Genomic DNA, 26,105 nt, shown 5'->3' with positions numbered 1-26,105 from the left:
GGGGTAAGGAAAGCAAGTTTATTTGGAAAACCAGCAAGCCAAGAAGATGGTGGACTAGCATCCTAAAAAAAAATCTTAAGAAAGTGCAGAATTCAGGCTTCTTTTATATCAAGAGAAGGGGGAAATGGGAACGGCAAGAGGTGATTGATGACTGTAGATATCTGGACACCAGCAGGGGTTTGAGGAAGATTATGAAACTTCTTTGTTCTTAGTCTGTTGACTCTAGTTGATGTGAGTTTGGTCACAAGGTTCCTGCAAATCTTTGGTAAACAATCATTATTTTTGTACATACTTCCCTATCTTGAGACTTGGGAGAGGCAGTTTCTGGTAAGGGGCTGTTTTGTACAACTCCAGCTGCAAGCAGAATTCGCTAATGAATAACATGTCTATATACATGACTAAGCAGAAGCTATTCATGTGACGGCCATGGGAACAAAGCAGGCGTGAACAAGATGGAGTCAGAGAGGTTAAGCATTTTACTCTGTTATAATACCATTTGGCATCCCCACCAGCAGTGAATGAGCGCTCCTGTTGCTTCACATCCTCTCTAGCATTTGGTGTTTGTCAGTGTTTTGCATTTTGGCCATTCTAACAGGTGTGTAGTGATATCTCACTGTTGTTTTAATTTGCAATTCCCTAATGACATATGGTGTTCAGCACCTTTTCATGTGCTTATTTGCCATCTGCATGTCTTCTCTGGTGAGGTATGTGTTCAGATTTTTTTGCCAACTTTTTAATTGGGTTGATAGTTTTCTTTTATCTTTAAAATTTGAATTAATTAATTAAAAAATTTTTTTTGGGGTTGATAGATTTCTTATTGTTGAGTTTTCAGAGTTCTTTGTATATTTTGGATGACAGTACTTTATCGAATAGGTGTTTTGCAAATATTTTCTCCCAGTTTTCCTACCATTACAGTTGACATTTTCTTCATTCAATATTCACTTGATTTCTGTGAACATTTGACTATTTTCCAGAGTTCTGACAAAATTGATTCTGATGGGTTTTGCTTAATTTTTCATGTTTTGTGGAGAGATCAGTCTTTGGAGCTATCTACCTATTTTCATTGACATCATCTCTTTCTATTTTTGTTTGAACTGATCCTTGTATGTTCTTCACATGATGAATAACAGTCACAATAGGATATAGAGAGTTGCTGAGGGAGGCATTGAGATCCAGGGCAAGATTCTGCTTAGTACTACCAGTAACATAGCAGTTTCCAAGACAACAGAAGGGAATGAGTCTATTCTGCAATAACCAGACCAGAATTTCAGGAAAGTCTTATCTCTGTCCTGGCTCACAGTTGTCTTGTGGCCATTTCCTCTGTCTCCTGAGCACTAGAGAAGTCTCAGAAGGCTGGTATAGGGAAGACGAAGAGAAATGAGAGAGTGGAAGGAGAGATGGTATTGGAAAAAATTAAAAATAAAATCTTCCGCCAACCTAGAAAATCCTCTCTACAAATGTAGAGGAGAAAGAAAATTTTATTTTATTAGTATTATTATCGAATAAGTATTAAACCAGACTGCGAAATGCGTTATAGGCAATCTACTAATGAGATTGCAAAGACTAAAAGAAATACTACTTTTTATATTGTTGAGTAGACACAAGTCATCACAAACATGTTCTTGATATTAATGGTAATGTGCTCTCTTCTAAGAAGATTTGACAACCTTGTTTGCTGTACATTTTTTCATAGTTCATCCTAAATTCACCTGGTAATTGGGGTAGCCCCCTGTGCTAGTTAATTGCTTTTATTTGAAAGAAAATAAAACTCCTCTATCTCTGTGACAAGCAGATGGTTACAGTTTGGAGCTCCACATCTAAACTAAACTCCATCAGTGACAGGAGGATAGGGACAATATCTCCCCTAATGTTTATGTTTCAAAGAGATGGTCTTTAAGAAAAACACTCCTAGATTGTAAAGCTGGCAAGAAAATTTTTTTGCCTTTAAAAAGATTTACATATATATCAAAGGGGCACGTTTACAAATAGATTTCTCAAGGAAATGTTGTAAGACAAGAGAGGGAGGAACTAGTCTATTTCCTTTTTGACAATGGTGAAAATTTAAATTTTTACAGTACAATATAAACAAACTAAATTTAACTTTTACAGTACAATATAAACAAACGCTCATCCGATGAGCTGAAATAGGTCTGCTTTGCAGAGCCTGTTAAAAAATACAACAGGCCCCAAAAGAAGTCACTTGTGCTAAGCCGACATTACCAAATAAACAGTTAATGTCTAATTTAGTTTCAACCTTTCCCAGAAATGGACTCTTAAACCAGTCAGTCTGGAATTAACTTGTTGGCATTAGTGAGGTAATCCCCCATAGACCCCTGCCTCCCTGCCCTTAGGGAAGGCGACTTCACCTGAAACCGTCCACTCTTTGTTAGTGGCTTCCTTGGCCCCCCCCACTTTTGCCTATAGAGCTCTCCCATTTTGTACAGATTCTCAGAGCTCCTTTCTATCTACTAGATGGGGATACTGCTCAAGTAGTTGAATGAAGCCAATTAGGTCTTCAAATTTCCTCAGTTGCATTTGGTTTCTTAACACCTGGGTCCTAGATAAAGGCCAGAGAGCTAGGCTCCAGCTTGAAGTGGGACTTCCATACTCCAGGCACTGGATGAGAGTTTGTCACTAAGTTTGAGAACATGGACAAGGGCATCCAAAGGGGAACGATGTAGTTCAGGGTAAGGGCTCAACTGAGATTTTGGCAGGCTGCTTTTTGCCTTCCTGGTTTGTTTCTTCTGCCAGTAAAGTGGGGATGCCCACAAGGGTGCATGGGCAGCACGACGCTACACTTAGATGGAGCTCACGGAAGGTGGCGTATATGTTATACTGCCTAAGCCCAGGGAATTTAGCTTGGTTAAGGGCGGAAAAAAAGCCCAAACACAGAATAGCCATGCAGCCTACACACTGAACCAGCCAGACACGACAAACGGAAACGCCTTAGGCACATAGACGCCGCTGACCCAGGGGCCGGATGCGGAAACTATATGCAGAAGAAGGTGTCGAGGAGGTTTCTGGGGATTGTAGTCTTTCCGGCGAGTGGGACGAGGGAACAGATTTCACTCTGGAATCACTACTTGTTTTATGCATGGGTGTCTTAAGAAAAGACACGGGTAGGGCTGTCACTACAGCAGACATTGTTCAGCTCAATTAACCTCGCGGCCCAGAAGCCGCTCCCAGGGAGGCCAATGGGAGGCGGGGCCTAAGGGGATTCTGGGAATTGTAGTTCTGAGTGGCGGAAGGCTGGATGGGTTTATAGTGCCTGTTCTGGTGAGCCAGGCACGCCCGGGTCCTTTACAGCGCTGGAAGGAGAGTCGGGAAAGGCTGGGCCTAGGGTTAGGGAACTGCGTAGAGTGAGGCCGGCGGGTTGGGGAGGTTTCATTTTTGAAGAAGTGGGTACGGCCCGAGACGCGCATTTGGGGCAGGGAAATGGGATGAGACTCAGCCAGCTGGGAATCCTTGAGTTGCTGGACGCTACTCGGATCTTCCTTCTTCGGCTGGGGCAAGTGACCGGGAACTTAATTTCTTTTTGAAGGAGGTGGGATTATTCTGGGCCAAACAATTTCCGAGTAGGGAGGTGGCTGCAGTCATGCATCCTGGGGATCATGTGGGCTGTGGGAATGAGTTCAGCCAGGGTCAAATAGATAAGACATGCCCTGTGATGGGGGTGGGAGCGCGGCTCCGGGTCTGTATCCCAGGGTGTTTCTAGCAAAAGAGTACTTAATTGGTTCCTGCGTCTTCGAAAGGTTGTGAGAACCCAGGATTGATCGTGAATGTCAAGTTTTGTTTCTGTTTGTTTGTTTTGGTGGAGTTGAATATGGCCCAAATGGTGATTGGGAGGAGGGCTGTAGGGGGAACCATCTAAGGCTCTGCTGTGCCTTGGTTTGTTAGGGATGGGTGGGTGGAGGTGAGTTTGATATGGGCAGAATATCCCCAGGGGGTTGTGGGGGAATGTCTTGGGTCTGGAGTCCCTGTAGCTTTTAGGGGGTGGGAGAGGTTTTGGCCTCGGACAGACATCTGGTGGTGGGCTGCACCACTAGGACCTGCATATAGGCAGTTTTTAGAGGGGGGCGAGTCTGCTTCTTTGGAACCTGTTGTCCCAGGGTTTGTTGCGAGGCAGGGGCTCACTCTGCTTTGTGGCAAAGATCCCACGTTTGGCTGATTCTCCCTTTACTTGTCTGCTTTTCCCTCATGTGTTGGAGTCAAAACTCTGGTTTGGGGCTTAGGGAATTAGGTCGGGTGGGCACCTCTGAGGGCTATTGGTGGACTGTCCAAATCACTTCCTGCGTCTGGTGGGGTCCAACTATTAGGACTTTAATTTTTAATTTTTTGGTATGGACAAATCTTAAGCCTACCCAGTAGAATAGTACACTGAACCCCCATGGATCTGTCACCAGCTACATTTATTAATTCACGGCCAATCTTGTTTCATATACATCCCCTCCACCCTATGTGTGGGTACACCTTGAGAATTGTCATACCCCACAGGGATTGGTCAGTACTGACATTACCACTGACTCAACTGGCTAAGGGCATGGCAACCCCATAGCTAGAGTTCAAATCTAGGCAACTCTAGCTCATCAGCTTTGACAAGATTCATAACTCTGCCTCAGTTTATCATCAAACCTAACTTATGGGGTCTTTAGGAGGTAAAAGTTGTACAGTGCCTGGTATATAGTAAGAGTTTTGAGTAGTTGTTAACTATTACTAATAATGTTACAACTTGAGGCCCATCGGCACTGATGGAGTTCAGAACATGCCTCCCCAAGATGTGCCACTGGCATGTGAATTATTTTGAGCTGAAGGCGAGACCCTGCAAGCTCACGAGAAACTTTAACCTCTTCCTTAAAGAATTTAAATGTGGGGACTTGCCCATAATAAGAGTTATTACCAGAGATAACTTTTTATGACCGATGTTATAGGGCAGGAAAAACATCTAATTACTTAACATCTGTTCTTATTATGATCCTGCAAGTGACCTTCCTCCTCTCTGAAGCCCCAAGGCACCTTACTTTGTGCTTAGCTCAGAATGCCATATATACCTCAATTTTCCCTTTCTGTCTCTGAACTGCTCATGTGTGTGGGGTTCCCATATGTACGTATGTGATTAAATTTGGTTATTTTCTCTTGTTAACCTAATCTGTCTCATGTAGACTTAATTGTTAGACCAGGCAGAAGAACATATAAAGGTAGAGGAAAGTTTCTTTCTCCCCTACAGCACAAAAAGGGTGGATTCCTTACTTAATAATAGCATGTCAGAGCAGGCTGTGCTCTGATGCCCATACTTGACTCTGTCCCCAGAAGCTGTATACTTACTTCTTTGACAGATCTGATGCTCTTTTTTTTTTTTTTTTTTAAAGGATGAGGAGCACTCCTCATTTTAAACTTGGGGATTTCTAGCCTGATATTTGGGGGCTGAGAGACAGTCGTGAATCTGTGACACTGCCTGTTCCGTCTTCAGGTCCACTTTCTCGTGTCCCTGTCTCTGTAGGACTGTGTAGAGACAGTGAGCTCCTGGAAGCCCACTTTACGGTGGGTACCGCTCACCGTTCACATTCCTTCAGTGTTTTCTGTGCTCCGAACCAGGGGTGAATTTCCTTTGCTCATCTTGACATCTGGTGTTCTGAAATGTCCCATTTGAGGCTTTCTGAATCTTGTGAAGGCTACATTTTTTAAAATTTTTATATTCTCATGTGGCCCTTGGTTAAGCCATAAAAAGGCTTATTGGTTTGAGTTACTATTAAGATCCTACTTGTCAAGGCCAGATGACAGATTCTCTGAATTGGAAAAACGTCTAAATTGAAATATATATACTTTTTTTTAAAAGAGAGCTCTCATTTTGTTATAATGGCTAGTCATTAAGATTCCTTCAATAAGATGGAAGGACAGAAATGAGAACAAAAATCAAACTCCACTCAAACCCTTCTTGTTTGCCTTCAGCCGTTTAAAGATATTGTAAAAAATCAGGACATTGGAAGTACAATTGTCCTGTACTTAAGTAGAAAGAGGAAAGAAAAAAATGGTAAATGTTACTAAAGACTAAAAATTTTATATCCTAAGAGCTCATCTTGGTAACTGTCAGGTTGGAAGCTTCAAAATATGGCCAGACAGAAATGTGGGCTAAACTCCATTTATGGCTAGGGTCCTACCAAACTGCTGCCAGCCCTTAAGAAAATTATAACCTAAAATTACAATGGCAATTATGAGGAATGTTCCAATTAGATTAGGTCATTTAAAAGTGTACTTAAAGACAAGGGCTTCCAAATCAAATATACAGTATGAGATACCTATTTTTAATTGGTATGCAAGAGCCTCCATTAGGCTTCAAAAATTCTAAAAGTTTCATTAAAAGATTTGTTGTAATAGGCTAATGAAAAAATAAAGAAATAAAACAAAAGACTATAAAACTGATGTTATCTCTTACAGGCGGTTGTCCTCAGATATCTTTTGCTCCTTGGTCTAAGGCCAAATAAAGGCCATTATTAGGGAATTTCTTAAACTCAGGGAGGATCCTCAGAAGTTTTTGTAAATGAATTACCTCCTGATCCAGTGAGAAAGGGAAATAAAATTTCATGTTGTTCCTTCTCAAATCCAGACCAATTGTTTATTTATCCTCTTTCTCCCAAGGATAGCTATTGTCTCTATCCTAAGAGCTTGGCTTGGCTTTCTGCCTACCTGGGACATGCAGGCTGTCAGTTCTTTTCTTTGGCTATCAGAGGGAATGACTCTGAAAGTTCATTTGAACCCTCTGAAAAGCCTTTGCACCCTCTTGAGTCCATGGAATCATTTAATACTGCTAGAAATATTTACTGTTTGCCCTGGCTGAAACCTGACAAAATATTTGAAAGGATTTAATAACTTTTTGATCAGAAATTTGGTAAAATTGGAAGCTGAAGATTCAGAGCCTGATAGAAAAAATTGTAAAGGCCTCCTCCCCTAAGCTAAAATAAAACTGTAATCAGAGGGAAAGAAGCAAATTAGGGATGATGTGGTTGGACAGGTAGGTCAACCTATGACATCATTTGAGAAATTGAGGGCAATTGTCCATATCTTAACAAATCTTTGCAAAACCAGAAATGCAGCTGTAGAAGCAGTTCAAAATCTACCTATCTTCACCATCCTCAATTACTAAGATTGAAGGAAAAAAATGGGAGATGAGGGTGTTTTTGAAAATACTGCTTCTCTGGCTCCAAGGCTCCCTTGCTAAGTACAAATACAAATCTTAATTGTCTTCTCCAATAAGAAAACGCCTTAACCATGTGAGTGGTCTCCCCCTGTAAGAATGTGCCCCGACCCTATTGACTTCAAAAGTCACCACATGACTTGATTTGCGTATGTGGGTGTGGTCAGAAGTGTCACTTTAGGTAGAATATTTAAGAGCCTGAATATAGTTCTCCATCTTTCATTTCCCTCTATCACTCCCTCTACCACTTGTACAGGCCATGTTCTGAATAGACGCTACACTGTTAGCCTCAGTCCTGTGGTGAAGATGACTTTGAGCCCAATTCCAGTTGACACGTGACAGACATGGAACTGGATTGAGAAATAAACTTTCATGACTTTACGTAAGTCACTTGATTTTGGGGGGAGTATTTGTTACTACAGAATAACTTGGCCCATCTTGACACAGACCCCTTTCTCCACTTCACCCTAACCCCTAACCCTAACCCCTAACCCCTAACCCTAACCCCTAACCCCTAACCCTAACTGTAACCCCTAACCCAAACCCTAACTCTGAGGGTCTTGTGTTTTTCAGTTTGAACTTTGAACGCTACGGACATCTGCTCACTCTGCTTTTTCATTTAAGCATTATCTTACGCAATGGCAAAGAAAAAGCGCTTTGGAATGAGAATTTTGAATTCTAGGCTTGGCTCTGACACTTGGTAGTTGTGTGATCTTAAGACAGATAACATCTTACATCTTAGTTTCTTCCTCTGTGAGGCAGAAAGGATAGCAGTGTCTACCTCCTGGCTGTGTTGTAAAGAGTCCTGGACCTGTGCTTAGTACACGACCTGCTTTATACATGTTAGCTATCAATACTGGCGTTAGTAGGTGGAAGAAGGCTGTATTTATCCGCATTTATCAGCGTAGGCTAAGCTGTACTGCAGTAACATGACTCCCAAATCTCAGTGACCCACACAAACAATCTAACATTACTCCCAGTCTTATTCTTCCTCCTTTGTTGGTTGGCTTTAGCTCAGCACCATGAGTTTTTTTTTTTTTTTTAATTTAATTTTTATTGGGGAATATTGGGGAACAGTATGTTTTTCCAGGACTCATCAGCTCCAAGTCAAGTTGTTTTCAATCTAGCTGTGGAGCTCACTGGCCTATGTCAGAACTGAACCGGCGATGTCGGTGTTATGAGCACTGCGCGCTTACCAACTGAGCCAACTGGCCGCCCCAGCACCATGACTTTTTACGATAGAATGAAGGCCCCTTCTTGGGAACATACTGCTCTCAGAACGTGAGAGATGGACTCATGCAATCCTTAGAAGTGGCACGTCACTTTCACTCACATCTCATTGTCCGAGGCAAGGCCTGATGTCAGGGGGCAAGAAAGTACAATCTTTTTATAGAGAAACAAATAATTGGGAACAATGATAAAAACCTACCACAAAAACCTATTTTATCCTAATTGCTAGGATTAGCAAAACAACTGTGATGCATTTTTTTTCTTACAAGAAGCTCTCATTCTAGTAAAGATAGTCATGTACATAGAAGAATTGCAGTATGGTGCGATTAAGGTGAGATGCCCAGATTGGACAGAAGAGAGCGTGACTATCTCTGCCTATGGTGTTAGGGTCTGAGTCATAAGAGCTTCTTAGAGGAACTCTAGCTAGTCTCAAAAGGGAATTTGGCAACAGTAGGACTGCAATCATTTGGGCTGAGATCCTGGACAGGGTGTCTGGGTTGCTTCTGAAGGTGGTATAGCTCCTAATACTGCTTGCCTTCTTTGGGACCACGTGAGTGGAGGACTTTAGCTTGGGCCCATCAGGAGACACAAATGCACATCTCTGATAAGGCCACGTGACATACACATACAGAAAAGGAAGGTGGGGTCTTATCTTTACAGAATCATTGTGAGTCCTGGAGCTCTACCTAAACTAAGAAGGACTCAGATTAGACTCCCCAAACTCCTCAGAGTACAGGGACATAGGGGGATCGAACACTGCTGGAACTCTGGGCCAGGGAGGTCAGGAGCTGAGTTCTGAATACCCCAGTTGTTCTGGAAGGAGATCGTCCAAGGCTCTTTTTCCGCAGGCATTATGCTATGTCTTCTCTCTGACTCAGGCTCCATGTGGCAGATATTGATACGAGACATGGAGTTTGTACCTGAGATGCAGTGGTGGGAGGGAATTGTAAATTTTGTCATATAAGGGAGAGTAGCATGTGACAGACTTGAGGGCCTACAGTCTGGAAAGGAATGAGGGAAAAAATCCAAGGAGACACCATAGACTGAGGAGAGGGCAGGATCCCTGCTGAGGAGGCGGGCGTAGGCTTCGGGCCTGCAGTAGAGGTCCTGGCAATGTCAAATTGCTTCTCCATTCCGCAGACCCTGGTTTCATGGAAACAAGATGTACTTTTACCATAAGGTTCAGAGAAGTCACCCCAGGCAGCGGAAATCGATCTTGAGATGAAATAACTTCTACCTGGCCTCCTGGCAGAATTTCAACACAAACACTGGGCTGACTCAGGGGCTATGACGTTGCCTGATCCTTCTGCCTGGGGAGAACAGGAGTGGGAGGAGATTTTGCCTTTGGAGAACAGGGAAGATATGGAGACCATGAAGAAACTGACCCAAAATCATACGGCAAAAGGTGAGAGTTGTTGAAGGGCTGGAGAGCTGAAGAGGGGGTGCAAGGCTGAGAATGTTCTAGTGACCACCACGGAGTACAGGGACTACTTCCTCCATCACACGGCTTAGAGGAGCTACTTGGGGAGAATTATGGGAGGCCTGGTTTCTCACAGCTTTCTTTTTCTTCCCCAGGTTTGCCTTCGAACCATACTGACTGCCTCCAAGAAAAGGCAGGGAAGCCCGAGATACTGGTGAGTAGGGGTTGTATTTATTTTTCCCTGAAGGCTGGCCCATTTTCCAGAGAATAGGCATACTGTGTCTTCTCTTTCTTGGGAAGGGAAAAGGCAATCAACATTTAGGCAGTTCACGTCTGTGTGAGGCACTGTATTAGTCACTTCATAATGATTCCTGCGTTTCTATGTTTTATTTTCTTTGTTGAAAAATATACCCAAGATTAATAGTAAGAGTCCAGGAAACAGTATAACATAAGGGATATTTTTGAAAAACTGAGATTATTTAAAATTTTAAATATACTACTGAATTTCACTTCACATCTACACTACCTAAAGATATTATCTTTTGCACTAGACACTTTTTTTTACTTTTTCACTATTGAAATTTTTGAGCATATATGGCAGTAGAGAACGTAGTAATAATTGAGCCTCAGATACCATCGTCCAACTTTAACAATCGTCTACAATGGCCAGTCTTGTTTCATTTCTACCCCTCCCCTGTCCCTCATTGGATTATGTTAGACAAATCTCAGACGTCATGACATTTTCTCCCTAATTCTTTATTTTTTTCCCCCATAATTCGTAAAAACAGCTGTAAGAGGGTAGTGGTGGCAGTAATACTATTTATTCCAGAGAGAGAAAGTCTGGTTTAGAGGGCTTTGTGATTTGTGTATGGCCATACTCATCTAGTCTCTGGTAGAGACAAGGATTTGAACTCCATTTTCTTTGACTCTCAAGCTCCTGCATCTTCTATTGTATTTTATTGCCTTCTGGACTCTTTCAGCCACATAAATCCCCATCTAGAAATATGGGAACGTGTTTTCCAACCCTAGGGAATGGGCCTGCATTATTTGATGAAAGAATCATATAGAATGCTCTTTAGATGCAGTGCCTCATTCCTCCTCTCTCATCCCCATTCTCTTCTTTACCAGAAATTTGATGTATTCTTTCATGTGAACGGTGTGTGTGAGATTCCGCAAGCCAAACCAATTGGTTTATAAGTAGACCATCCTTTCCTCAAGGAGCCTACAAGTTCTTTGGAAAAATAATGTATAAAAACAAGAAATGATGATAATAATAGTAATTTTTACTCTAATGGTTGAAATGGTTACATAATGGTACAGTAAGAGTTGTCACAAAGTGACTAGACTAAAGCTTTCAAACCAATGTCCAGCCGCTCACAGTTTGTTGATAAAGAAACTAATAGGACAGAGGAGGAGCACTTCTGGAATGGTGGCATGAGGGGCTCCACAGGCCGTCTCCCCAGCGAAACAACCAAAATGATTTAACAAACTCATTAAACCCAACTATTTAAAGCCTCTGGGAATTGTCCTAAGGACGTTTCCATGTTTCCCCGTCAATAAGACCTAGCTGGGCCATCAGCTCTAATGCGTCTTTTGGAGCAAAAAATATAAGACCCGGTCTTATTTTAATATAATGTAAGACCTGGTCTTATATAATATGATATGATATGATATGACATGACATAACATAACATAAAGACTGGGTCTTATATAATATAAGACTGGGTCTTATATTAATTTTTGCTCCAAAGGACGCATTAGAACTGATAGTCCGGCTAGGTCTTATTTTTGGGGAAACACAGTAGCACGTGGAGAAACATTTATTCAAGAACATTTACTCAGTCTCAGTGAGAACAGCAAGAGTTCATAGCATTTGGCCCATAACTTGCTCACTTCTGCCCACCTTTCAGCTCAGTGTAATGGAAGCTCTTCTCCAAGTTGGTACAGCCAAAGAGAAGGGGCGCCTTCTCTTCCCAGTTTCCAGGCTAGGACTTCGCTTTTTCCTTGGGAGGGACAGGCCACCAGCAGTTCTCCTTCCTCTTAGCTCAGTGTTGCAGGCAAGCTATCCAAGAGGTCTGGGGTGTTTCACTAGCCCCTATTTGTAGGATAGGAGCTCTGTCCTAGACACATGAGGGCCCTGATTGCCTTCTCCCCAGCTTGCCTGCAGGGCAGAGATTCCATGCCAGGAGAGGCAAGGTGAGAGGACAGGAGCTGCCACTCCCGCCCAGTGCCCTGCTCTTAGAGCAGGGGTGTCACTCTGAGAGAAGTGGCTGCTGATCCTGCCCCAGCTTTGAGCAGTGAGCAGAGGTCCTGCCCAGGAGGAGAGGCCGGTTGGAAGAACAGAGTCCAGTATAGTGCTCGCTAAGGGCACTGGCTTTATTTGAAACAGAGCATAGGGAAGTTGAAGCCTAAGGGTGCTCTTGAAAACAAGGGAGATTTTGGTGGTGAGCAATCAAGAGGAAGCTGGCAGGTCCATGATAGCAACAAGCAAAATGGCAGATCAGCTAGGAGTTTTAACAGAGAGAACCAGGGAAAGATAGCTGAGAAGAACCTTCCTGGGGTCTCAAATACTGGCCTCAAAACTACCCCTGCAAAAGGGCTTGACTTTAGTTGGATCAGACTGTGGAGCCATTTCTATCCTAAGATGTTGAAAACAAGTAGAGCAATCAGCTAGTGATTGATGGAGGCCAACAGCTGGGTGTGATACCAACAAAGGCAGACCAGATAGAACCTTAACAGGGACATCAGGGAGAGACACAAAGAGAACCCTGTTAAAAGGACTGACATTTCTGGAGGGGGAAGGAAGGTCAGAGTGACGTGTGTGTGTTCAAGGCTGCACCTGCTGATAAGCCATATCTTGAGGGGCAGTAGCCTTTATTGAACTGGTTCAGACAAGTCACAAAACATGAACAAGGGACCACAGCAACAGCCCGGGGAGGGGGCAGGTTTGGTATGCAGAGCTGCTACAGTCTTTTACCTAAAATGTTCAGTATGCAAAAAAAAAAAATTACATAGGTAGATAGATAGGGAGAGAGAGAGGCAGGGAGAGAAAGATAAAGGATATATGAATATGAGAATGAGAGAAAGCCTGAAATTTTCCTGGTCTGTAAAGTGAAAATAACTTTTCAGTGCTATGTGTTAAATTGTAATCTCACTGGATTGTAAATTCATCCTCCCTTTATTGGTTATGAACTGTGCGTTGTAAGAAACACTGTGGACACAAATTTCCCTTTAAATGGGAGTTCTCCCGCCCGTCCTCAACTCTTCCATCTCAGAATTCCTCCATTACAAAGCCTCAGAGTCACTTTCCTGAGCACAGCTTGAGGTTTTCAAATTGATTCATAAATCATTTCTCCAGTGAAATCGTAAGTGTCAATGGCCAGGAGTGTGTTGTATGTATCAGTTATGCTCCCCTCAGATTTTAACACTAAGCCATAGTAATGCCCAGAAGAATTTGATGTGGAGAACTGGGTATTCTGGAAAACGAACTAGACCAACATCTTGCATATCCAGACTCTCCAGCGCCACCAGATATGCTCCTCACGTTGGGAAAATTGATGGTGACTTGCTGTCTATTAACTGATGGCTTGTTTATAGGTCCCAGTTACATTCAGAGATGTGGCTGTGGTCTTCACAGAGGCAGAATGGAAGAGACTGAGCTCTGAGCAGAGGAACTTATACAAAGAAGTGATGCTGGAGAATTACAGGAATCTGCTGTCACTGGGTGAGGCTGTGTTCTTTCCTTCATTAATTCAGTGGAGATTTATTTACCACCTACTCGTATGTGCCAGAAAATGTTATAAACACTTAGAACCCATTCACGAATGAAATAGTAACCCCTGCCCATGAGGGCTTACTTTTTCTGGTGTATGGAGACAGACACCAAACAAAAACTTTCACATATGGGGATATTATGATATGATGAGGTATGTTAGAAGGTGATTAGCACTACCTAGTAAAAAATAATTGTAAAAAATGGAGCAGGATAAAGGAGTATTGGGAGTGAATGGTGGCTGGCTGAATTTTGAAATTGGGTATTTGAAATCAATGAGGAGGTAACATTTGACCAGAGACATAATGTGGTTAGAGCTCTAGGTATCTAGAGTAAGAGCATATCAGGTGGAGGGACTCACTGGTGCTATGATCTTAAGGAAGGGATGTGCCTGCTGGGTGTAAGGAATTGCAAGGAGGCCAGTGAGACTGGAAGCACAGTTTGCAAGGGGGAGAGTAGTGAGAAATGCCTTCTGCGATAGAAGTTAAAATTAAATGTCAAAGTTTGTATGGCTTTCGGGTTTCATAAACCTTTGTTTTTCTTTTTCATTTATTTAAAAGCATACATTGATTCTGTAAATCTAGGTTGATAAATACTTTTGATTGCTGCACTCTGATACAGGGATTGGCCCCCTTTTTTGTAAAGGGCCAGATAGTGACTGTTTTAGGTTTTGTAGGTGATATGGTCTCTGTAACCACTCTCAATTCTGCCCTTGTAGTGCTACAGTAGCCACAGACAATATGTAAATGAATGAGTGTGGCTATATTCCGATCAGACTTTGTTTGTGGACACTGAATTTTGAATTTCATATAATCTTTATGTATCATGAAATATTACTCTTTTGACTGATTTCCACCTCTTTAAAAATTTACAAACCATTCTTAGCTTGTAGACGGTACCGAAACAGAGGGCCAGATTTAGCTTGAAGGCCATAGTTTTCCCACCCTTTGTTCTAGATCGGTGCCGTCCAGTATAAATAAAATGTGATCTATGTGGGTAATTTCAAATTTCCTAGTAACCACATTTAAAAAAATAGAAATACATGAGTGAAATTAATTTTAATAATATATCTTATTTAACCCAATGTATCAAAATGTTATCATTTCAACATGCGATCAATATAAAAAATTAATTAGATATTTTTTCTTGTACTAAGTGTTCACAATTTTGTGTGTATTTTACTCTCAGAGCCAATCTTAGTTCAGCATAGCTATATTTCAAGTGTTCAATAAACAGGTATGGCTAGTGGTTACCATATTGGATAATGCAGTTCTAGCTATTCCTATATTTCTAGATGCTATAAAAAGAAGAGTCACATTTTTGGAGATAGAAACTAGTTTCAGGCAGGCGTTTCTTCAGGAGTTTCCTTCAAATGGCATGGCTGTTTCCCTGATGCCAATTAATCCGATTTTCTTTCTTCCATTTTCATCTTCTTTGATGTGTTTTGATCTGATTCCATCTAGTTTGAGCTCCTGCTAATTAAGTGTGGATTCATCCATTTCAATCTGTTCTGTGTTTTGATTTGGCCTGAGCTAGTCCATCTAACTAGATTTTGTTTATATTTTTATTTTCCTCCGGTCATATTATGCTCTTTTTCTATGTTAATACATTGAATGGGTTCAGAGGAAAATGTTAAAATGACCTGGTTCAAATTAGTCTCGATAGGGACAGCCTGGACCCTTGCATTTCTTGAAACTGTTTCTTTTGTCTTGCTCGATACCACACTATTCTGCAGTTCTCCAGCTTCTCGTGTCTCTCTTCTTGGCTTTTCTCTTTTCTTTGGACTGTAGACATCCATAGGACTGGTGTCACATACTCTTTTTTTTCTGGGCCTTTGTGAACAATTTGTGAACTTTAATGATTTTACCCATCACTTATTATGACGAACCTATTTTTTCTGTCACTGTCTCACCTGTGCTTCATCCTCACATTTCTATTTGGTTATAAGACAGTACAAGTTTATTCTCAAACTTATCAAAAATTGAGATCATACTATTTTCCCTCCTAAACCAGTTTCTTTTCTCTAATTCTTCACATATTCATGTTACAATGTCTCTTTTTTAAGGGTACTGTTAGAAATACATGGGCCATTTTCCCCTGAAATAATCTTTAAAGCTTTCATAGAGGAGATATTTCAGTTAGCATAGGCTAGGTAATGCTGTGATAACAAACAACTTCAAATTTTGGTGGCTTATAATAGCAAATGTTCATTTTTCACTTTTATTACTTGTGTACTAGTAATTACTAGTTCAGATGGGGTTCAGCTCTATTGGTTCTGGAATCTGGGCAAAAGGACCAGCCTCTGTCTGGGTCATGGGATTCTTAAAGAAGAGGGGAAAAGAGCAACGAAGGAACCACAGTTTGGCTTTTAAAGCCAGTTTGAAAGTGGCCCTGATTTTTCACTAACCTTCACTGGCCAAAGCAAATCCCATGGCCAGGTCTGATGTCATTTTGATGGGATCGGTTTGGGCACAAGGTGCCAGAATCCTGAACTTATGGACCGTGTCTATCTTGTCTGCTGCTGAATCCACAATACTTAGTAGAGAGCCCAGCACTTAGAAATTTCTAAGTGTTTGCGATGGGCAACCTGAAATTCAGACTTATCCTGTACACAATCTCTTTAATTACTGTTTCATACACTGTCTCCTACATTTGGAAGCTCTACAGACCGAGTGACTTTTTATGTGTATCAGTCTTTTTTTGTAATAAGAAAAGTCATGAAGGAGATTTTCATGTGGCTCATAGAGACTATTACCTCTAAGTAGAACAGAGTTGTGGACAGTATACTTGTATATCAATGTGAGTGTCAATGGGTTAGATGATTTATTAGAAAGAAAAGGCTGACTGTGTAGAAGCTGTTTACAAAGCAGAATGCTTACTTGAAAGGCTCCTTGGCTCTTTGACATGTAGAAGATGTTTTTAGTGTGGATTTATTGGATTGCAATAGAAAATGGAATTTCTGTGGAATGTAAAGGAATGATTGCTGGGAAACAAATCATGTACATAATTTATCAATAACAGATATGGCAGGAAAATACTCTCTGTCCTAAGACAAGGTGGAACAGCCAGCAGCCCCACTTAGGGCTTCTCTAACTGAACACTCTCTTTCTCTCCAGCAGAATCAAAGCCAGAAACAGACCCCTGTTCCTCTTGCCTTCTGGCCCCCTGGCAGCCACTCCTCAGCCAACATGTGCTTCAGAGCTTCTCGGGCTTACGTGACTTCCATCCAAGGGATTCTGGCCCAGGGCATCAGGAGCAGGAGTGTTTGTCTCGAAGCTGCTGGAGTGAAAACACAGAAAGTCAAGAGATAGAAGGTGACTGCAGACCTTGGTGTGTGAACACAGAGGAGAGAGAGACCTCAAGTGCATTCCGCAGCCCACCCCGAGGACAGTCAGCAAGTCCTAGCGAAGGAGGCCTGGTGGTGGAAATAGAGTCCAACTCAGCCCAAATGGTAAGCCCTGTGCAAACGGACAAAGGAGTAAAGGAATTAGAAACCCTGAGACTTGGAGCAGTCAGCTGTAACAAGCATGAACTAGACCGTAGTCTGAAATCAAACTTTATTACAAACCAGGTGACCCTCTTAGGGGAGAAGCCTTATGTTTGCAGGGAGTGTGGGCGAGGCTTTAAAGATAAGTCAAACCTCATCAGACACCATCGCACACACTCAATGGAGAAGCCTTATGTGTGCGTTGAGTGTGGCCGAGGCTTCAGCCTGATGGCAATCCTTATTAATCACCAGAGGACACATTCAGGAGAGAAGCCGTATGTGTGCACAGAGTGTGGGCGAGGCTTTAGCCAGAAGTCCAATCTCAAGAGACACACGAGAACACATTCAGAAGAGAAGCCTTATTTGTGCAAGGAGTGTGGGCAGAGCTTTAGAAATAATTCAGTCCTCATTAGACATCAGTGGACTCACTCTGGGGAGAAGCCCTATGTTTGTCAGGAGTGTGGGCAAGGCTTCAGTGAGAAGTCATACTTCATCAGACACCAGAGGACTCACTCAGGGGAGAAACCCTATGTGTGCCTGGAGTGTGGACGGGGATTCGGTGATAAATCAACTCTCAGAAAACACCATAGGGTTCACTCTGGGGAGAAGCCCTATGTTTGCCAGGAGTGTGGGCGAGGCTTCAGCGAGAAGTCATCCTTCATCAGACACCAAAGGACACACTCAGGGGAGAAACCCTATGTGTGCTTGGAGTGTCGACGGGGATTTGGTGATAAGTCAACCCTCAGAAAACACCAGAGGATTCATTCAGGGGAGAAGCCCCATATTTGCCAGGAGTGTGGGCGAAGCTTCAGCGAGAAGTCATCCTTCATCAGACACCAGAGGACACACTCAGGGGAGAAGCCCTATGTGTGTCTGCAGTGTGGACGAGGATTTGGTGATAAGTCAACCCTCAGAAAACACCAGAGGACACACTCGGGGGAGAAGCCTTATGTCTGCGGTGAGTGTGGCCGAGGCTTTAGCCGGAAATCATTCCTCCTTATTCATCAGGGGACACACTCGGAGGAGAAGCATGTTTGCAGGGAGTGTGGGCGAAGCTTTAACTACAAGTCGAATCTCATCAGACACCAGAAGACACACGCAGGCGAGAAGCCTTATATATGCAGGGAGTGTGGGCGAGGCTTTTTTGATAAGTCGACCCTCATCATCCACGAGAGGACACACTCGGGGGAGAAGCCTTATGTGTGTGGTGAGTGTGGCCGGGGCTTTAGCCGGAAATCACTCCTCCTTATTCACCAGAGGACACACTTGGGGAGAAGCATGTTTGAAGGGAGTGTGGGCGAGGCTTTAGCTACAAGTCAAATGTCATCAGACACCAGAGGACACATTGAGAGGAGAAGCCTCGTGTATGCAGGGAGTGTGGGCAAGCCTTTAGCAATCAGTCAAACCTCATCTTACACCCGAGAGACACCTGGGGAGTTGTCCCTCTGTGTGTGTGGAGTGTGAATGAAGCTTCAGAGATGCGTCAACTCTTACCAGGTACTGAGGACACATTTAGGAGGCAGGAGCCTTACGCGTGTAGAGTGTGGGTAACTCTAGCCATAAGCTACTCTCATTGCACAAGGAGGACGCACTTAGCTGGGAAGTATGTGCGCGGGGACTGTGGCTGAGGTGTTACCAATAAGTCAACATTTACTGAACGTCCAATGGCCAACTTGAGGGAAGTGTCATGTGTTAGGGGAGTGTTGGCGAACCTTAACAAAGGAACAAACAGGCAGGCACAAGATGGCACACTCAGGGAGGAGCTGTGCGTTTGCGAGGAGTGTGGGTAAGGCTCTCATGGTCGGTCAGCCTTCTTCTCATGCTGTAGGGAGAATCCTTACTTGGGATTACTGTGGTGCTCTGCCCAGACAACCTTATCAGGACCTACACCTGCAGCTCTGAGAACTGCTGCTGATGGCTGCAGAGGTGATTTCTTCTGTAGGACCTGCCCTCAGCCGCAGGGAACTGCACCTTTCTAAGGGGTGGCTCCTAGCCAATGACTGATTGGTATGGGAGGATAAAACCCCATCCCTTGACTTGGTTGGGTCCAAAGGGTCATCCCAGATCTGAGGGGCCCATCAGATAGAGTGATCTCTCAGGTGTACGTACATGGCAAGTCAACTTCTTCCTCTGCCCAGTCCAGCCCTCAGTACCCAATAAACCACTCAATTCTCCATCTCATTGTTTCTCCAGGGAATCCATGCTAAGACATCATAAGTGTACAAGGAGTGTGGACATGGCGTTGGCCATAAGTCACCCCGCACAAACCTCAGTGTCTACGGAATGGAAGCTCTATGTGTGTGGGCAGAATGGGCAAAGACTTAGCAAAAGCACACGTCAGGGCATTTCAGAGAACAACTATTTTGGGAGAAGCTTTATATGGGCAGGGAGGGAGACTGTGAGATGCTTTAGCAATAAGTTATACCTCATCTTGCACCAGAGGACACTCAGGGAGAAGACCAGGCTGGGCAGGGTTTGTGGGTGGAGCTTTATCCTGATGTCCCTCTTCCACAGACTGTGAGGATAGTGTCGCCACCACACACCACTACCTCAGTCACCTCAGAGGGGTTTTCAGAAGTCTTGACCCCCACCGCACCCCATTCTCTGTATGAGAGTGAAGATGGCACTAACAACTAAATAGACTCCACCCCCACATTTTATAATTAAATGGAATAAAAAAGTAGGTTTTATTTAAGTAATCTAAGAATGATCAACTTGTCTTATTTTCAAAAATGAATTATTTTCCATTTTTTCTTTTCCTCTTGTTCTAGTAAAATCTTTCTAATAGGCTCAAGCTGTGTACCTTAGTCTCTTGTCTGTCTGGAAAGGAATTCACGTTCACAGCTCAGACTTCCTGGATGATTCCAGCCCTTGAGAAAAAAATAAATTCCAATCAAATAGACTTATTGGGGAACCTGAGTCTTGGCGTGGGGAAGAGGATCCAGGTTCTGGAGATATGCCAGCTGAGGGGAGGGAACTTCCCAGGTTTCCAGGGGCTGGGTAGTCTCTTCTAACCGGTCACTCCCTTTGGCTTCTGTGAAAGCTCCCTTCCCAGGGTTTTCTTTCTCCTAATTTCTATTCAGGTCTCTGCTGAATCCTTCTCTACCCCATCACAGCATTGCTGTTCCTTAACGGTCTGTTCACGTCCTGCAGTTCCAGGGACCCTTTAAGCACCCTCCCTCTGCAGCCTTCTAGATTCCAGGCTCAGGTCCTTTAACCGGCCCAATTGTTCTCCGATCATGAATCAGTGCTTTGGGCCTCTTAGCTACTCATAGGTCTAAAGAACCCTAAGCACAGCTCCAATGCCATGTCCCCTGGCCCTCCAATTCCAGGATCCAGTCCTGCTAATGACACCCTGCAGCATCCCTCTACTAACTGGTCCAAGACAGCCTGGTCATACCCCAGCCACTGTTTTTCAGCCCATGGACCTGGCCCTTTGGCCACACCCTTTCCTAGGCCTCCTCCCTCAGAGACAAATTGCCCAATTTGACAACTCCACAGGCCCTGGCTCTGACTTCTAAGTCCTGGGCCAATAACTATTCACGGGAGTGGGTCTGCCTAGGCTCTAGCAAGTTTATTTGCCAAGTTAGAGTTTGCCAGGTTCACAAAATGGACATCAGGTTTTGAAAATCAGAAACCAGCACAGAGTGGTTTTGACATCCCACCAAAGGAGGGGCCAGTAAAAGAGATCTGAAGGAATCACTGGCTCCAAGGCCTCTACTCACTCCCGCAGCCAGGCAGTCAGCTCTCCAGTGGGTCCTGAGTCAGCTCTGGTGAGGAAAAGGTGTCAGCACCTGGAGTGTGCGCCCCTACACCTTGACACATTTCCCCTCGCGGTCCTTTGCCAGAACTACTCCTGTGACATCAACACTTTGCTTGTGGAAGCCATCGAGGGAAAAGTGTATGTGGGTATGTCATCTCTAGGGTTTGAAGACTGATATGATAGGTCCTCTGCATTCCATGTAATCCCAAGGCCCTGCTATTCGGAGAGAAAAATGCAAACAAGAAAACCAGCATCTTCCTTTAAAAAAATAAAGGTATACCCTATTCATTAATTTTAATCTAAAAGTCATTTTGGAGAATAGCCAAACACTCAACTGTCCTTTAATTTAAGAGAACTTTGGGATAGGTTGAAACATGATATTCTAGAATCCAAAAGAAATGGAAGAAGAGTCCTAGAGTTCCACCCACCTGAGTTCTGAAGAGGATAAAAGCATTCCTTCTCTGAGTGTTGAGGCAATAGCTGAGGATTGGAAAACCTCACAAAGCTAGGTTACACACAGGGACAGGCTCCGCCCTCGTCTGCTGCTGATGGAGACCAGAAGGACAGTCCCAGTTTAGCCGGCTCACCGGGCCCTAAGGCACAGTTGGCTCTGCAGACCCTCACGACTGTTGGTCATCAGTTCCCCTTTCCTGACTTCCCATGTCCTCTGGGAACTAAAAGGTTATTTTTTGGTGGGGAGGAAGAGAACTTAATTTTATGCATTTTAATGATATTTATTTTCTCTTCAGTGTCTGTTCCAGTAACCTAGAGTAAAAATAGGACCTGTGCCTTCCTCTGTGTCTAGGAAACACTGCCACTAAAAAGAAAAGACTTACTTGTCTTTTGAGAGAGGGGACCAATCTGCAAAAATTTTAGCGTAAATGAATTTTGCAGTATTGGAGATGTGTCTGACTAATAAAATTGAAAACACATTTCAGATTAGATTTGGCACGGGAATTATTTGGGGATTGAATATCTGAAGAGATGATGCAGGGAAACTGAGAAAACTTAAAGTAAGGCGTGAGGAGCAGCACAGAGTAGGATAAATTTGGGAAATCAGAAGTGTTGCCATTGCCCATACAAAATTTACAGGACAACTGTAGCGATCGTGTGGACAGAAAGAGAAGATAGACTTTGTAGGGTTTGTCTTAAAAGCACTGCGTGATCGCCTGGATGCAGAAGATAAGGGAGAATTTAAAATAATTTCCACAAACACAGCTTTCCAACAGTAGAAACATCTGCAAAAGATAAAAAGTTCTCATCACTCCAAGAATCCAAGCAGAAAGACAACATCTTATTCGTGTTTATCATAAGAATAGTTGCTTCTCTAGAGGGTAGGTTGACTGGCTATTCTCTTTCCCCCCTCTGAGTCCTGCATTGTGCTGACTTATGTGGTGGAATCTGTTACTGTGTATGTGGAATGGTACCACTTATCAATATATTATTGTTCAGCTCCAAATTCACCCTTTGTTGCCTGATCTGTGAAAGTGGATCTGGGCCCTTTAAATAGTTTTCCTTTGCCAGCTGGCATGAGCAAGCTCTGGAGCAACATTGCAGGAGGAAGGGTTCCTCTTTCTTGGTTCAGTTGGCTCTTTCACCAGACTCCTGGAGAGTACCCCCTTTTCCTCCACTGGTCAGCCAGCACAGTTTCTCCATGCTAGGTGCCTACAGGACATAGCTTCCTCCACCGATTGGCCACTCTGTCTTCTCCACCTCTTAGGCAGTGGTGGCATAGTAGGGCGTCCAAAGAGCACAGGCCTGTGCCCAGCCTAGGCTACTGCTCCTTCACCCTCTTTTCAGCCCCCAGGAAACACACCCTGGGTCCCCACTAGGCTGGCTTTCTGGCAAGCAGATCACCTGATTTTAATCCCATGGAGAGGCCCAGGGCCTCCCCAGCCTGGGTGCTGCTCCCCAGATCCTCTTCTCAACTCCATGTGCATGTGCACCAGGGTCCCAACAGCTACCCATAGCTGCCCCAGCCTAAGCCGTGCACAGAAGTACATTAGGTTCTTACAGCTTTTCAGCCTCCATTTCCAGCAGTGCCCATCAGCCCGAGGCCCTTCAGACACAGACACTGTGTGATCCAGGCTTTGTGTCAACATTAACTCCCTACTCTCTGCATACTCAACTCGATTTGTCCTTCTGCCTACCAGCTTTGGCTTGCCTGTATTCCAGAAGGTTATTCCTGCTTGTCGGTTGACTGTAGACCAGCTCTGGCCTGTGCAAAGCACCCACTAACCCAACTTTTCCATCACCCAGTGGGTTGTGACTACACCTCCAAGAGGGCTGAACCCCAGCCTTGGGGAGGGAAACTTCCTTTCAGGTTTATCCTTCCTTAGTACTTTCCCTCAGCTAAAGGTTTTCTTTCAATAGGTACAGTTCCTCTCCTATCATTGCATAATAATTCTTTATGTTAAATTTCCCATTTAAATTTTTACTGTGTGGTTTTTGTCTCCTTATTGGACCTAGATTGATACAGATGTGAATGTGTGTGTGTAGTTTTTATATGAGGGCAAAGACATGAACTTTTGATGGCATTTATTCAATGAACCCATAAGCCAAAGAAATGACTCAAGTCAAAGTTATTATTAATAGAAAGTGAGGCTACGGCCCTGAATCCAGACACAGAAATCTAATGCGCTAGGCCAGGGAATGGCAAACTACAGCCTGAAGGCTGAATCTGGACTGCCACCTATTTTTGTAAAGCCTGTGAACTAAGAATGGCTTTTACATTTTAAAGGGTTGAAAATAATCAAAATAATAATAATATTTTGTGACACATGTTTGTGTCCATAAATAATGTTTTATTGTAACACAGGCACACATTCATGTATTATCTATAGCTGCTTTCATGCTACAATGGTTGAGTTGAGTAATTGCATCAGAGACCATATGGCCCACAAATCCTAAAATACTATCTGATCCTTAACAGAAAAAGTTTGCTGATCCCTGATCTAGACTGAACCTTGGGAGCACTTTACCAAAAGCCAAATGAATAATCTATTTAACTTCATGCTCTCGAATCCATGACTCCTTTTTTCTTATATGTAGAAACTGACAAGCTGATTCTAAAGTTTGCATGGAATTTCAAGGGATCCAGAATGCCAAAATAATTTGGCAAAAGAAAAATTAGGAGGACTCACATTTTCTGATTTCAAAACTTACTACAAAGCAATGATACTAACATAAGAATAGACATATAGATCAATGGAATAGAATCGAAAAGTCAGAAATAAATCCACGTGTCTACAGTTAACTGATTTTCCACAAGGTGCCCAGACTATTCAATGGGGGAAGAAATAGTCTTTTCAATAAGTGGTGCTGTGACACTGGATAGCTCCCTGCAAAAGAGTAAAGTTTGAACCTTACCTTATACTGTATATAAATATTACTAAAAATGTATCAAAGATCTAAATGTAAGAACAAAAACTAAAACTATGAGAAGGAAACATGGCTAAATCTTCATGATCTTGGATTTGGCAAAGGATTCTTAGATAATACTACCAAAAGCATGAGCAACAAAAGGAGAAAAGGTAAATTAGACTCCACGGAATTAAAAACTTGTGCAGGACACTATTGAGAAAGTGAAAAGACAACCCACAGAATGAGAGAAAATGTTTATTAATCATATCTGATATGAGATATGGGACTTGTATCTAGAATACATAAAGAACTCATAAAACTCAATCAGAAAAGATACATAACCCAAGAATGATATACAAAAGGCCAATAAGTACATGAAAAGATGCTCAACATCATTAGTCACCAGGGACATGAAATCAAAACCACAGTTGGATAGATACCACTTCACACGCCTAGGATGGTTGAATCCAAAAGTCAATAATAAGCGTTGGTGAAGATGTGGAGAAATCAGAACCCTCATACACTGCTTGTGGGAATGTAAAATAATGCAGCCACTTTGGAAAGCAGTCTGGCAGTTCCTCAGTTAAACAGAGTTACCAGTAATTCCACTCCTAAGTATACATGAAAGGGAAATGAAAGCATATGTCTACATGAAAACTTGCACACGTGTTTAAAACAGCATTATTCATAATCGCTAAAAGGTGTAAACAACTCAAATGTCCATCAACTGATGACAGAATAAACAAAAGTGGCATATCCCTACAAAGAAATACTATTCAGCCATAAAAGAAATGAAGTACTGATATGTGGCACAACATGGATGAACCTTAAAAATATGCTAAGTGAAAAAAAGCAGTTACCAAAGACCGCAGATATTATATGATCCCCTTGATAAAAAATGTCTGGAATGTCCTTCACTTTATTCAGGTCTCTGCTCCTGTGCCAATCCTCAGAGAAGCTTCCTCTGACCATGTAGCCAACATTACAACTCATCACTCTCAGTCCCCCTTCCCCACTTTATTTTTCTCATATCACTCTAATGTTACTTTCTAGAATGTATTCATTTGGTTTATTGTCTGCCTTTCTCACTAAAACATGAACTCCTTCAGGGAAGGGACATTGTATCTCAGTAATAGTGCGTGGCCTTAGTAGGTGCTAAATAAATATTTTTTAAAATGCATGCATCAGTGATATGTTAAGAGGCAGGGTAATTTGGGAGCAGCTGAGGAGCCAGACGGTACCATATGTCTGTTCTGATGCTGCCACCTTGGGCAAGATAATTCATCTCTCTGAGCCTCCATTCTCTTCCTCTACAGGTTGACAGAAACAGGACAACAGAATATACATCTTAGGATGGTGTGAGGATGACAAGGTCCTGAGGTGGAGGCTTTCCTTGCTGGCTTTGAGGAACAGCAAAGAGACTGGTGTGGCTGTGATGAATGAGGGGAACGTTGAAGGAGATGAGGTTGGAGAGGGATGCAGGGCTGATTTTATTCCACGTGTGCTGGGAAGTTATTGGGAGGTGGAGAGCAGGGCAATGACATCATTTGATAAAATCCCAGTACATTAGAGAAGAATCCCTCTGGCTGCTGTGAGAGCAAGAGAGGAAGCAAAGAACAGTTAGGGGCTCATTCAGTGATCCAAGTCAGAGATAATGGTGGCTAGGACTGGCGTGGTAGCAGTGGAACTCGTTTCAACAGTCAGATTCAAGACATTTTGAAGGTGAGGCACATAGGATTTGCTGTTTATGAGAAGGGAGAGAAATAGGAATCAAGGATGCTACCAAATTTGTCATTTTGTTTTCTAACCCAAGAAACTTCTGAGATGGGAAACACTGGTAGAAAGTGGTATTGGGAAGAAAATAGAATCAAGAATTCAGTT

General features: G+C 43.0%; 1 protein-coding gene across 5 annotated transcripts; it reads left to right on the top strand.

The window, feature by feature from the left end:
• The first annotated feature begins 3,242 nt into the window (after positions 1-3,242).
• On the top strand, positions 3,243-25,668 carry ZNF343 (zinc finger protein 343). Of its 5 annotated transcripts, none has more exons than XM_033094227.1 (6): positions 3,243-3,276; positions 7,446-7,571; positions 9,560-9,824; positions 9,995-10,053; positions 13,437-13,563; positions 16,728-19,745. In XM_033094227.1, exons 3-6 carry the CDS (start codon positions 9,707-9,709, stop codon positions 18,560-18,562), a joined length of 2,139 nt encoding a protein of 712 aa, XP_032950118.1. In that variant the 5' UTR covers positions 3,243-3,276; positions 7,446-7,571; positions 9,560-9,706; the 3' UTR covers positions 18,563-19,745. The 5 variants fall into 5 exon arrangements, with proteins under 5 accessions (XP_032950118.1, XP_032950119.1, XP_032950123.1 ...); XM_033094232.1 differs by lacking the exon at positions 3,243-3,276 and adding an exon at positions 25,541-25,668 and having other exon boundaries at positions 7,353-7,571; positions 16,728-18,305; XM_033094228.1 differs by lacking the exon at positions 7,446-7,571 and having other exon boundaries at positions 3,251-3,276.
• Positions 25,669-26,105: the final 437 nt, after the last annotated feature.

This window comes from Rhinolophus ferrumequinum, chromosome 23, assembly GCF_004115265.2.
Source record: "Rhinolophus ferrumequinum isolate MPI-CBG mRhiFer1 chromosome 23, mRhiFer1_v1.p, whole genome shotgun sequence".
NCBI lineage: Eukaryota > Metazoa > Chordata > Mammalia > Chiroptera > Rhinolophidae > Rhinolophus > Rhinolophus ferrumequinum.
The sequence above is the reverse complement of the archived record's forward strand: the minus strand, read 5'-3'. Positions and strand labels throughout refer to the sequence as shown.